A 15,051-nucleotide genomic window follows, 5' to 3' on the forward strand; every position below is an offset into this window, starting at 1 on the left:
AACACTTTTTATATATAATGTATTTATATTTTACTTTCATAAGATTTCTCCCACATTAAAAATCATTTTATTAATTTTACAGAAAAAATGGATTTAATTTTCATTGTTAACAACTATATTCCATCACACCCAATTTTGTGGGTGAAAAAACATTTTTTTAAATAATCTTTAGGGAATAACTATTTTTTAAAAAATGAAACTTACAAATTAGAAATTATTATTTAAAGTGATTTATTTAATAAGGTAAATTATATTAACTGAGAATGTGTGTGTCTATAACCCACTTAATACTATTTTCAAGTAAAACTCCAACAGTCATAAGCATTAACAAGAACAACTTAAACAATTGAATGAGTTCTCTGTACAAGGCCTATAATGATGTTTTAGTTTCCCCTAGATCTCATTCCCTGGCAAACAGAACCTGCAATTGTTTCTCGTGTTAAATAAATAAACAAATACCACCAAAATAATAGTATCTTTTCAATTTCACATGGAGCAGACATACAACTTCTGCCATCACTACCAAAGTCTTTTCTCATCATGGCAGCTAATAAGTTCTAAGCTTTTGTTCCCTCTGAATTTTTCTTCTCATCTTCAACATCCTGCAAAATGCCAGGGAATGTTATCATATGTTACGACCAATTCCAAGGGTGAAGAACCTTTGCACCAAATTGTTAAGGCGAAACATAGAAAATGTGATGAGGTGTAGATCAAGGGATGCAACAGACACATCTAAATAATAGGAAGTAAAAATCTATTCAAGCTTACAGAATTTTCAATCTTGTCAAAGTCATCATCCAAGCTCCCATCAGCATCGACATCACCATCAGCCTCATCTGAAAGGTGTGAGAATTATTAGAGGATTTACAGTAAAAAGTCATAAAAGAGAACATTAAAAAATAAGAAAAATATGGCATCTAGTGCTACATGTCTCCAACTCTTCTTGACCGTGTCCAAAACACATTTTGACATTGAGTATAGGAATATGACCCTATAAGATCCTCAAGATACATGAAAACACTATAAAAAGATTGATCATACCTACGTCTGACATATACATGAATCCGACACTCATACCGGAAACTGAGTAACATAGGCATGTCCTAACAAGGATAAAACACCTCCACCAATATATACATGAAAAATTAAATCAGCTAAAGAAAGTTTGGCTACACATCGAAATACATGATCAGGCTTTGATACTCAGAAACACTCTTTTTAATGAATAATTTCTAAATTAAGTCATAATAATAACAAAGATAAACCATTAAGTTATTTCAAGAGCAAGCAAATATACATCAAAACTGCAGGGAGCGAGAAACACGTGAAGATATTACAAATCAGCAACCAATAGAAAAAATTTCGATGAATATACCTCCACCCCCATCACTCTCAAAATCTCCCAACAAAAATGTATCCAAATCCTGCTCAGCAGATGAGCTCGATGTTTTAGTTTTCAAACTACTTTCCGGTTCTGCCTTCACAGCAGGTTTCTCCTCTTTTGCCTCCACTTTTCTCTGTTTAACTTCCTCCATGTACTACCTCTCATAACTGATAAATGTAAACAGCTTACATCATAATTAGAATTTGACAGCTAACCCTAAATTACCAATCATTATCAGAAATCACAAAAATAATATTTACTATAAACTTACGGTGCAACATGAGTGCTAACAAGAGTGAAATATATCCTCCAAAAATTCCTTTCTTTCATCAAACGTGGACACAATTCATATCTTAATTTCTTGATTTCCTGCATAAGAATAATACGTTTTACATAAATCAATTATTGGAAGTATAAAATCTGAAATGCTTCCTTCAATTCCTAGTAAACTTAGGTCTAGTTTGGTATTTCCTTTGCAATTGAAAATTGTAATGATAAAAAAGTATTGACCTAAAGAGAAGTTCATCTCAATGCCAAATTCAAAAATTAGGATCCTTAAACACAGCCTTTGAATTAAAAAATCTACAACGAAATGTAGTAATGTACTATTCCTTTTTCTTTTTTTTTAAACCTTCACAGTAGTAAGAACAAGTGTTGCATGCCTCTCTTGCCATTCACTCAGATCCTTCCGTACATTGGACCCTGTAGTTGTCGCATCGGACATCTTTGGTTCATCTACAAGGAAATCTAAAACTTTCAGACAAGGTTATCTTTATGGAAACACAAGAAATGAAAATAAACGAAAATTTTACCTTGAACAGGGGAAGGGAAGTCCTGGAAAGTACTTGGAGTAAAACCTTTGACAAAGTCTCTCAAATCGTCGGTTAATCCGAACTTCCGGAGCTCCAAATCGGAGATAGGCGGAGGATCGGAACAAGAGGAGGCCGGAGAAGTAATGGAGAGGGAGGAGAGTTGAGGAGGGATAAAATCGGAAATGGACTTGGAAATGGCTTGGATTTGGATTTGATCGGCTTGTTTGAGAGCGGCGGTTTTGAGCTCATCGGCTTTCTTGGTGGCTTCGGCAGCAAGTTCCTTTGACTTCTTGGCGGTTTCGGCGACAAGATCAGCAATTTTGTTGGGCGCTGTTAGGGACTGCGATTTCTTAGCCGCTTCTTCCGCGAAGGATCTCGCTCGCTTCCAAAAATCTTCCATTGCTAGGATCTGATAGATTCTGATTCTTTGCTCTCTGCCGTCTCAAGTACTTCGATTTTCTTGATTTTACTTCTTGTAGCCTGTAGGACTGTCACGCAACGGCGTCGTTTTATCTCAGCCCCCCTAGACTTGTGGATCCTGGATACCATTTATTGGATATTAACAATTGATTCCACATTCTTTTTACTGCAACACATTTTCGAAGGATATGATGGAGGTCTTCATCATCATTCCTGTAAATTACATAGCGGATATTATTGATTGGTTAGGTGTCTTCGTTTCCACTCAACATCGGTAAATAACGCGTCATGGTGCAGCATCCGTAGGAATGTTTTGATTCTTTGAGGGAGTTTCATCTTCCAAATAGATTTCTAGCAACCATTAACTTCCTCTCATCTTCACCAATTAGAGATTTGTAGGCCGATTTTACAGAGAATGTTCTTCTAGAATCCCATCGTTATCCTGGAAAATCACAGCCCGAACTTGCTTGAGGCGGACATATTGTTGCAATTTGTCTTGAGCTCTCATTGGCTTATAACATAAATTGGCCCCTAAACCTTGTAAGTTTGATCAAATTGGCCTGTAAACTATCAAATTAATCCCTAAATTTGACAAAATTTGATCAAATTGAATCAATTCATTCTTAAACTTAATAAAAAATCAAGTTTAAGATTAAATTAACTAAATTTAATTAAGCTCAGAGACCAGTTTGACCAAAGTTGTTAAATTTAAGGATTAATTTAACCAAAAAAGTTCATAGATCAATTTCACCAAATTTACTAAATTTAGGAGCATTTTATGTTATAAGCCTTTTATATATAATGTCTCAAATTATTATTAATTTTTGTATTTGCATGATAGATGATAAATTAAAGAGTTTCATTGTTTTATATGTAAGCTAATATATTCTATTATATATATACCCCAAGCATATCCCAGTATGACATTTAACTACAAATCCAGCCATTGAATCCGGGCAAAAACAAGATCGAAAGATGATGAAATAAACGATAAGACACTGCAAGCATTATCCTGCACCACTTGAGCTTCAATTCTGTAACATAAACAAAGCAGTTTTTCTTCTTCTTGGAGCTGAATTGATATAAGCATACGAGCTGAGATTTTATGAACACGAAAACGTTTGGGTAAATAATGACCTTATCTGATACAACTTAACATGGCATTATTAACAAAGAAAGTGAAAACCCAAAAATAAACGCTACAAATATATGAAAAAAATCTACGGAATTGCTTACAGCTCAAGTTACGTGAACGAGACCGAAACTCCGAGCATCATACCATCTTAGCCTACTGGGGCATTACTCACCATATGAGAGAAAATAGGATGATATTGATGTATGTAACTTGTTAAGAATAATAGATTTGTATACCCTATGGATTGAATACAACTTTTCAGAATCTACAGCACAGGATGCCCTGCCTCCAGCCCCGATGCTTCCGGTAATGTCTCCTGTCGGCTTTAGCCATTCTTACCGGACTTGCATCCCATTCAGGCTGCAATCTGCAGTAACGAACAAAATCCAAGTACTTAATGATTAATCATGAATTGCATGTAAAGGAGAAGTAAAGTGCAAGAAATGGATAGTTTGCTGGTAAAATTACATAGGGAAGGCGAAAGAACGAGTGCTTGCTGTGCTGCTATCTGATCTGAGGGAGAGATTGCCTGAATATGCTATTGGCCCAGAGTAAGTTATAAGACCGGTTACTGGCCCTGCAATAGAGAAACTAGACTCTGCATTTTCCCTTTGAAGATTGTTCGAAAAAGGTTGATCAACTCTATCTTCAGCCTTCGATTCACTATCAGGATAGTGGTGACACTCGTCTTTGCTGCTTGTTGGAGCAGAAGAGTCGAAGTGACATGTGATCCGTCCACCCACCAGTCTGCTATCATTAGATACCTCGTTAACAAGGCATCTGCTGCTTGATTCCTCGGAAACGGAGGCCGGGACAGAACTGATCAAAGTAGCTTCCCCTTTCTCAGGGTCAGATTCTTCAGCAGCAGAAACCAAAGCAGAAGCTGATAGAATCGCCTCTTCGCTGCTATTGTTTGATTCTTCAACTGCAGAAACCAAAGGGTGTGTCCCCGTGACTTCCTTTTCGCTCGAGTTCTACATACAAAATAAAAAACATATCATGGTAATTCCTAAGGTGTGAACCATCTTCTTTCGGTATAGAACATTGACATTTTAGTAACTTTTATCGAGACAAAGTTTACCCGAGAAGACTGTTGTTCGGTTCCATCACTTTTGCAGTCAGAACACACAGATTGGGTTTTCACTGAGCTCATTTCCGACATCAAAGTTAACTCTCCGAGTCCAAGGGCATACAACTTTTTGGAGACATCATCCGTAATCACTTGCATCATCACATCATGCTTCATTTCCCTTGACAAAATCAAATCCCTAGAATCACATTGATTCGGAAGCCCCTCGTTGGAGTCCTTATTTTCTTCTAGTAAGGAAACATCTTGTATACATGTATCAGCATCGAGTTTTTTCTTCGAACCCCATTCATTGTCAATATCCTTGTCAGGTTGATTTTCTTCTGGAAGCCTAGATACATCGTTTATGGACATATCCATTTCCGGGTTCTCTTTCATTAGTGTAGCATCTAGATCCTTTTCAGAAGGCAGAAACTTCTCATCTGTGCCACTGTCGAACAAGAACTTGTCCTTTGTCAAAACTCCTCCATCGATACAGATATCTTTGATAACATGATATCTATTCTCTTTATAACAAACTACCAATTCGGGCATATTACACCCCATTAAACTTTTATCCAAATAAAAAACCGAGTTCTGAAACGAATCCATATTCTTCGAAGAATGATAATTCGATCTCACAAAGTCAGTTGCCCTCGTAGAACAATCGAATTTTGATGCCAGCCATCCATGTCTTTACGACACAATTCCGGTCTTCCTTCACAATTCCCTTTGCTTTTTATTCCATTCGAATCCAGAGGATTTTCTTTGTTCTCGAAAGGTTTTATGTCAGCCAAGTATGAATGTCATAGCGCTTGTTCACTACCTGCAAGTACATTAAAACATTCAATCAAAACCATAATTTTCATATGTTAAACACAAAGTTGCTCAAAAAGGATGAAATTAATGAGAAGATTTAGTAACATATTAAACATGAAGTCGCTCGAAAAGGACGGAATCAAAGGATTTTGCAAAGAAAAAACAGTTCATACGATCAACTGAAAGCACCATCTATGAATCTAATTAACTCGAAACGAAATCTACCACCCACCACCATGGAAATGCACAAAAAAAGGAGTAAAGGACTCATGACTAAAACAGAAAACCAGAAAATAGAGAAGCTGAAATGATGCCTGAAGGTGTGATAAACCAGATCAGAACAAGCATGTATGTAATTCAAGCTCATTTCATTAGCTTAGAAAACAAAGAAAACTCCAAGTATATGCACCGCAAAAATCCAATCAAACACAACAATATAGTGAGAGAGAAAAAAAAAAGCAACACTCACAAAGAAATTGCACCATGACCAAAATCATTTCACTTCATGGGGGAATCTTCCTTTAGCCAGTCAATATACAAAAAGACAAGACAAATAAAAGTTTTAAACTTTTAGAAAAAGCTTGCAACCACTAAATTATGACTCAAAAGCTTAAAGCTGATTCAAAACCCCAAAAACAAACCCTTCTCCCGTGTTTTTTTCCCAACTTTAACCAGATCTAGTCCACTATAATTGTGTATCAGAAAAACCCCAGATTTATTTAACTCCAAATACGTGAGAAAAAGCTGCAGTAAAAACCAGAAGGAGAGAATGTCAAAGATCTAAAGCATATCCCAACAAATAGAAACAATCGTACAAAAGAAAACATTAAAAATAAATTATAATCTGTAACCTTTTTCCCCTTTCTCCTCTTTGATTCAAAACATAAACTTTCACCAATCTTCACTGCAAAAGAGCCAAGAGAAAATCAGAAAACAAAGTTATAAAATGAAACAAAGGAATCCCAAGAGAGAAAAAAAGGAAGAGCCTTTGGAGTTTAAGGGTTCTAAAGGAAGCAAAGCAAATAATAAAGGAAGAATATTTTTCTTTAATTCTAGTTACCTGAGTAGGAATAAAAATGTTTTAAAAACAATGAAGAAACTTTGCGTGTTTTCTAAGAGGCCTTTTAAACAACGAATTAAAGAGCAAATAGTAAATAAAATCTAAAGAAAAATGAAGAAGATAATACGTAATAGAAAGTGTCAAAGCTGAAAACACCGCCCCAATCTGTTACTGTTTACTAAAGCAAACCAAACAACATCGCTCTCAGTTTTCTGAGGGATCCCAACGGCCACAACAACCATTTATTTAGTATACTCAGCTTTTGCATTAATTATACCCACCTCATTTTTAGAACTATAATAACCAAACTGACAACGCCACTTTACCTGTTCACTTTCTCAGGAAAAACAAACAAACCAAAACCCAAATTTTCTTTCCAACCAAACAGCAGCCACAACAAAATGCCTGAGAAAAATACCATCTTGACTCTTTCTTTCCCCCTTTTTTTACTTTCTTGGATGCTCACACAAAATATCGAAGAATATCAGCTCACTTCTTAAAAGTCAAAAGAGTTTCGTTTGTTTTATTATTCCGCCGGCGAAAACAAACAAAAATCCGTTTTTTTAATTAAGAAGGCAAAAAACAGAGAAAGGAAGTGAATTCAGTGAAGGTGATGAAGATGTCGGTATGCAAGTACACGTGTTGACTTATTATTGGATACCTTGAGCTGTTCTTTTTTTTTTCGTGTGGGTTCCTCCACGTCTACTTCTATCCTCTCCACTTATTTTCCCAGTCAAACTCTCTCTGTCTCTCGGAGTGATCTTGAACAACCGATTTAGAACCAAGGGATCAGCCATTGGATTTAGATTAACTGGTAAATTTTTATAATTTACCCTCCTCTATATCAATACTCAACGCAAGTTAATCACTAATCAGGCATGCGAATGAAACTTTGATGTACAAGTTTATTACTTTGTCTTAAACGTTAAGAGTTATTATATTGAATTATTGATCGATCGAACAAAGACATAAAGTTACTGATGGTTTATTAAGAAATTAGTTCTATTTTTTTATTAATATGGGTGAGTGTAAGATATGTTCAAAGTATCTCAATTATTTGCGGATTGTGTGGGGCTACCTCGGAATCCTTAACACGTGTTTCGAGATTGTATGATTGCTCGCACGGCCTGACAAGAGGTAGTCAAACCAGATTGTCTTCACGAATTTTTAACTCTGGATATCAAAGATTGGATTGAGTTTAACTCTGAAAATGGGGAGGATTGAGAATTGTTGTTTGGTTCGATAATACGGAGTCTCTGGCTTCGACGAAACAAAGTTATATGTGAACCAAATTATATCGAGACCGAGTGTGTTTTACAAAGGAGCCGACGCTTTGTAATGGAAGCTAAGCATGCTCATGCAATACATGCTGCTCATGCTCCTAGAATGGGTAGTAACGATCTATACCTAAGATGGGAGTGGGATCCTCCACCTAATGGGTGGTGTAAACTAAATACCGATGGGGCACGAAAATCGGACTATGGACGGTCAACATGTGGGGGAGCTTTACGAGATGGGGACTGAATTTTAGGATTCTCAAAATTCATAGGGTATTGTCCGATATTGAAGACGGAGTTGTGGGGGATGTATGAAGGCTTGCTCATTGCATGGGAGAAGAACATTCGAAGGCTCATTGTTGAAACAGACGGCAAAGAAGCATGGTCAGTTCTTGCACAAGGAGAAGATATGGAGATGATATCTCTAATGATTCCGCATATATCCCAATTAATCCGGAAAGACTGAAACTTGTAGTTTCGTCACATACCCAGGACAAGTAATATGGTTGCAGACAACATGACAAAGATAGCATGGAATTCCCCGAGGGAGGGCACACCTTTTGATCAGCCACCGGAAGAGGTTAACAAGCTGGTTCTAGAAGAGAAGCATACTATGGATAGCACTATGAATTTACATCTTTATATTAAAAAAAAACTCTCAATTATTTGACATTAAACATAAAATGGCATCGGTCGTAAATGAATTGTTGTTATTTCGAATTGGATAGGTTGTAATATGATTTACTTTGATTTGATTTTTTATTTTGAAAATTTAAGTTTGAATCGAGTTAATCTTTTTAAAGGTGAAGTGAGATCAAGTAGAATTTTGATTTAGAGTGAACAGATTTTTGACTCAAATTAATCTAACATAATATTATAAACATGTCTCATATATTCATGAATAATTACAATATTAACATTTTCTATTTTATTTTTTCAATTAAATCTTTATTTTATTTAATAAAAATAAATTTCAGATTTAAACCAGATTGTATCATATCAAATCAAGTATATATATTTTAATGTACAAATCAAATTAAGTTTTGAATCTGATAAATTTTTTAAATAAAATAATTTCTTTTTCAAATTTCCAAATCCCTAGCCTGTCAATTGGGCTGTGCAGGGTCTTATCTTAAGGTTATAACGTTGGTTAGGGTATTGGACCGACTCAGTTTGGGATTTGGAAGACTTCTGAAGGGCTTGGAGTCACGTAGATGATGAACATTTGATGATTCCAACAAATTTCGAAAGCAATAATATGGTTATCCTTCTACACGGATTCGATTTTGACTACACTTAATTTAAATTTACGATATTCTTTATATTGATAGATTATTCGATATACTCTTAAATATTCTTAAGGAATTCAAACAATTTGAATATTATCTCAATTAAATTTTAAATTATATATTAAAATTCATATTGTTTATCAATAAAAAATAAAACTAATTAATATCTACACATGATCTTCATGCATTGTTCCAATCTTCCTTAAAAGATTTGAAGCTTGATAATTTTTCGTTGCCTTTTGAAGTATTGCTAAGTTGATTAAAAATTTTAGCTCGAGTTAAATCTATTCAAATTGAATATTGATCAAATTTTGGTCGAGTAAAACTCAAATAACTTACAATATGTTTCATCTTATTCGTAGTTATAGCGTGAGTTACTCGATCAGTGATAGATCTAAAAATATTTTTAGGATGGACACACACATGTTAATAACACGAAAAAATTTAAATGTATGAGCACAAATAAAATTTAAAAGTAAACATCATCAATAAAATAGGTAATTAACCAAATAAAATTTTAAATGTATACCATCAAATCCATGTGGATCTGTAATTAGGGATGGTCATGGGTCAGGTTTCGGCCAAACTGACTTGAAAATTTTACATCCTTCATCTGACCCGACCTGAAATAATAAAAAATAGTATTTTTATTCAATAAAAACAGTGATTTAATTGAAAAATAAATTATAGAGGGGTATTATTGTAATTACTCCTAAATATATAAGGTAAAATTATATTTTTTCGAGTTCGATATTTTTCACCCTAAACCCTAAACCCAAATCCAACCCAACCCGAACATCAATTTTAAAAAAACTTAACCCGACCCTGACCAAAACTGATTTTTTTTAAACCCGACCTGATTAAGTCAAATCAAGTCGAAACCTATCGAATTCGACTCTTATACCCATCCCTATATGCAACTATACTTGATTGCATACTCGAACTACATACACAATCTCTACCTCCCTATCTCTATGTTACACTATCAATAAATTATATAAGTAATAGTTATAACTTCGCCTATGTAACGCTGATTTGGCAACGACCCTTTAGACACTCCAAGAGGCCCTTTAAATAATAAATTATAATTATAATGAAAGGAAATATATAATTTAAAAAATATATAAAGAGGGAGTAGCTTGCGTGATTACCATGATATGCTCCATGTGTAATTCTGATACCCTCTGACTCAGGTCACGTGCACCTTTGCTACTCCCAAACAATTTAATATTTAAACAAACAGGTAAAAATTAATGCTTTAACTAACGAAAAGGGCGGTCGGTCGGTATATCAGTTAACTTCGCTCCCTTCCCCTCCCATTGACCTTTTGACTCGATAACATTCTTAATTACATTCATTTGTTATTTAAAATTATTTTCTACTATTTTTTATAATATAATTTAGTCATATGTTAATAAATTTGTTATTATTTAACAATAATATCTGGATTTACTGACAGTTGGGGAGGTAGTTAGGAGCTAAAAAGGTGTGAACCATATGGTTGGGTTTTGAAGTTCTACAGTGCGACATCTTTATTATACGGTTAAAAAAATTATTACTGATTTTGTTATTATTTAAATAATTAAATCGGTAAAAAATTATCTAAAATATTATTATTTTTATCTAAAACATTATTGAGCGTTTCACCGAGCTTGATAATATATCTGATAAAGAGCTACCTAAAGCATTATTTTTTCTACCGGATATATTACCAAACCCGATAAAACATCCAATAATAACAAAACTGATAGAAATAATAATATTTTCGGTAATTTTTTACTAGTTTTGTTATTTAAATAATAACAAAACTGATAACATATTTTTTAAATCTTATATTAAAACTGTCGCACATTATAATTTCTCGTATTGCGTTGAATGATTGACAAGGAGAGTACGTAAACGACGACTGTTGTGATTTTCGATGCTAATTAGTTTTTCTTTTAAGGTTATTATTTTTAATTATTTAAAAATATAAATGTTTAAAAGTATTTTTTTTATCTTAGATATTTGAATTTTTTTCATAATAAATGCTTAAAGTTTCATTTATTATTGTTTTTAGATTTCTCTATTGTGTATATTAACAAAATATTAATAAGTACATAACATGTGATGCAATTTATTATTGCTTTTCTTAATTAAGAGATAGATGAACTTAAGTGTAACTAACAATAACTTTGGAAATTTATTTGCCAATTCATCATTCAATCCCAAAGTGTAATCAATTAACACATTTATGACCTTTAAGCATAATTTTTTATCATTTAAAGATCTCAATATAACTTATACATGCAAATAGGACTATCTTGAGCAATTTATTAACTTGGGATCTCTAGTAATATCATGAATTAGGTATTGATATTGTCTTATACAATATTATTGTTTCGTCTCTAGTACCGATACTTCTCAACATCAAATCTTAAATCAGTATCGAGCCTAGAAAAAACTTTATAAACATTAAATAAAAATAAATTCACATAATTTAGCAACTTGTTTTTACATATTGTTTGATTTAGTAAACACATTTCATGTTCATATTCTTTTTTCCACGGTTACTATCCATATATTAATATTTGAGTGTGTTTAACAAGTGAAAAATTGGAAAGAAAATAATTTTTAATGATATGTTTAGTTAGAACAACAGAAAAAAATAATTATTTTTATATCTTAATGCATAAAATTCAAAATATATTTTAAATTGAAAAAAAATGAGAGGAAGGAGACAAAAGAGAGAACTTTTAGTTTAAAATGATTTATTTTCAGATACATTTACAAGGTGATATGCACGACGACATACATTTCCTCGATCATGGCTGATTAGGACTGCAAATGAATGAGGGTTACATGTTCAGATAAATCCATTAAAATGGCAGAAATACTGCACAAAATATATATTTTTATCTAAAGAAAGGAATCTTTATTTGTTTAAGGATAAGAAAATGATATTGAAGAGATGAAACCTATACGCAATATTGATGTAGGCGCAGAGATTAAAAGAATTAATTTGACATATTGCTCCGTAAATAGTTTTGAATACACTTATAAACTTTTGCAAAAGAGAATCTAACTATACGAGACTGTTAACATTTTCTGATTAGGAGGTGAGTCGTGATGAATGCAACACAGAATGTCAAACTATCATAATGATAAACAAAATCGTGCCATAAAAGTAGATAAGAAATCATGTCATAAATGCAGATAAAAATAAACGCTTTAAGAATACATGAAAAGGAAAAAAATATCAAAATGGAGATGATATTTATTTAGATCTAAATCAAAATAAAATGAGAGACAACGATATTAAGTTGACACTTAGGGTGATTTTGATTCACGGAATGTAAGATTACCAGTGGGAATAGGATTACCGGCAGAAATAAGATTATTGGGAATGTTGTATTTTGTGTTTGGTTCGTTTAGCATGAATGTAAGATTACAGTGTTTGGTTAAATGAATAAAAGATTATTGTAATGTATATTTTACCGAATTGTCATTTTTATATATATTTTTTTTAACAAGTTAAATTCTACTTTAATATTATTATAATTAATTTTTATATATTTTTTTAAAAAAAATAAATTCATAATTTTTTTACAAAATTGAAAAGATAAATAGGTTTGATGAAATGGTAAAATTTTATTTTAACCCCTGAACTTCATATAAAAGTCTAATTATGGACTTTTTTTTGTAAATATAAAATAGTTTAATGATAAATTTATATTTTAACATTCGTAGAATTTTTATTATTCAACGACAGAAGAAATATATTTTTGAAAAAAAAAATTAAGGGCATTTTAGTCCAAAATGCCGGTAATCCAACAATACCTAAGGGAAGGAGCATAATCACATTCCAAGTAATATACCCCAAAAACACCACTATTGAGAATAAAATATTACTGGAGAATATGATTACTGACCAACCAAACAGGAGAATGGCATTTAATTACCCCTGTAGTCCCATATTACATGAACCAAACACCCCTTAAAGACAATCTTTGAAGAGAATCATTTTGTAAAGGAAACTAGACTAAAAAACTAAATTAATTATAGAAAATGTATAAAAATTATCTCTTTTGGTTTGGTGTAGGACTTGCCTCTTCTATCAAGTGCACCAACATTATTTTTATTTATAAAGTTATTTAAAAATTATTTATTTAAGTAGATTCTAACCCTATATACATATATAATATAAAAAAAGTTATTTAAGATTTATATATATAGACACGTAGTATTTAATTACAAATAATGATCTAAACTATTACATTGAAAACAATTAACTTAAATACATTAATGCACTATTAACTTAAACTTACAATTTTTACCAGTTATTATTGACTTAAATGAATTATAGTTTTAATATGTACACTTTAATGTTGAAAACTTAGCTCGATAAAGTAATGTGCTATTACTTAGTTTTTTTAAAATATATTTTATGTTTCGCGTTCATAATTCTTTCTCCTAATTATATTATCTTTAATTTGTTTATTAAAATTTAAAAATAATGTACTTTTTATTAACGCATCCAACAGTTTTTAGTGCTATTAATTCAACTTTAATTAAATACAATAAATTTAAACGACTTGTCCAAAACTCTTTACGCGAGAGTTGAATGTAATTAATGAAAACAATGTCACGTTTTTTAAAAGGAAAAACGTGGCTAAATCCAACTTTTCCTTGTAGTGAAAAAGGCTAGGGTTTGGGGAGTTTAAAGACAGCCTCAAAATCTAGAATTCCAACCAATCTCAACAAGACAGCTCAGTTAAGACATATTCCATAAACATAGGACAATCCAAACATACTGCCAGCTGCCACGTTTTAACTATGCTTTAATTAAACACGTGGGTTAAAATGACCTCCTTAAAAATCCACTTAATTCACTTTGTCCATTGATTGCTAATTAAAAAAAAAATAGTTTGGGTTTAGATAATTAAATGAATAAGTAAAAAATTAGTTTCTGTTTTAGTATCCGATTCGAATTAATCGATTAATAAATTAGAAATCGGTAGTTATAAAAAAAAATCTTAAGATTTATATAAATCATATATAATTTGAAATTTATTCATATAGTAGAGTTGACTAAAACTCTATTCTCTCATCCATTTTGGGTATAAACCAGATATAGGGATTTCCTCGATATTTATTTTGGTAATAGAATTTGGCTTGAATCGTATTCGTCAATATGATTTGGTTTAGATTTTTCAATTGAAAAAAATCATTTTATATAGTATTTTAATCTAGAAATAAAACGTTTATTTTATATAAAAAATTAAATCTTATTTATTTTAATTCAAATAATTATAATTTTAAAATTTATAAAAGTGACAAACTAATTAAAATTCAAATAGATATTAATAAAATTTAATCTAAACGTTTATTTTGGTAACGATCAATTTATGTTGTTGATGTATTATTTTTACATATGTCCGATTATTAATGTAACACATGTCATATCATCACTTTGAATGACGTGATATATATCATATCAACAATATAACTTGATCGTTAGTTAACTAACAATTTTTATCGAACATGATTTATTTGAATCAAACATTAAAACGTTGTGGTAAAATGATCCAAAGAAAAGAATGGAAGGCAGAAGTACCATTAATGTAAACGTTAAAGACTATTTTTGTCATTATGACTTCCAATTTTGTTGATCTTTGGTAAGCCCCAGCTGTCACTTCTTTAACGTAGAATTTGCAGGTTTTTGAGGTGTCGTGCGGGTTGTGTCTGAGCCGAGTCTGAATCTGAGTCAAGAATTATATTATTATTGTTTGTCAATTTTTTTAATTTTA

At 31.9% G+C, this 15,051-nt stretch overlaps 1 protein-coding gene and 1 pseudogene across 2 annotated transcripts; both read right to left on the bottom strand.

Moving 5' to 3' along the window:
- Nucleotides 1–370: 370 nt before the first annotated feature.
- Nucleotides 371–2,662, bottom strand: LOC120203757 (annotated as a pseudogene).
- A 1,097-nt stretch (nt 2,663–3,759) lies between these two features.
- On the bottom strand, nt 3,760–7,206 carry LOC120203754. 2 transcript variants are annotated; one of them, XR_005523895.1, is made up of 5 exons: nt 7,059–7,206; nt 4,833–5,465; nt 4,220–4,725; nt 3,921–4,118; nt 3,760–3,886 (listed from the first exon to the last, which is right to left on the bottom strand). XR_005523895.1 is itself a non-coding variant. In XM_039203937.1 (4 exons), coding segments are annotated over exons 1-4 (1,212 nt in total). In that variant the 5' UTR covers nt 5,430–5,639; the 3' UTR covers nt 3,927–3,964. The 2 variants fall into 2 exon arrangements, 1 of the variants encoding a protein (XP_039059868.1); XM_039203937.1 differs by lacking the exons at nt 3,760–3,886; nt 7,059–7,206 and having other exon boundaries at nt 3,927–3,965; nt 4,011–4,118; nt 4,833–5,639.
- Nucleotides 7,207–15,051: the final 7,845 nt, after the last annotated feature.

This window comes from Hibiscus syriacus, unplaced genomic scaffold (assembly GCF_006381635.1).
Source record: "Hibiscus syriacus cultivar Baekdansim isolate YM2019G1 unplaced genomic scaffold, ASM638163v2 tig00010263_pilon, whole genome shotgun sequence".
Lineage (NCBI taxonomy): Eukaryota > Viridiplantae > Streptophyta > Magnoliopsida > Malvales > Malvaceae > Hibiscus > Hibiscus syriacus.

Excerpts from the sequence above, each read along its gene's own strand:
- LOC120203754 (XM_039203937.1), bottom strand. The coding sequence starts at position 5,429 with ATGGATTCGTTTCAGAACTCGGTTTTTTATTTGGATAAAAGTTTAATG. Across the intron at positions 4,726-4,832 it reads CCGAACAACAGTCTTCTCGG|AACTCGAGCGAAAAGGAAGT; the intron begins GTAAACTTTGTC and ends TTTTGTATGTAG. Across the intron at positions 4,119-4,219 it reads CGTTCTTTCGCCTTCCCTAT|ATTGCAGCCTGAATGGGATG; the intron begins GTAATTTTACCA and ends TCGTTACTGCAG.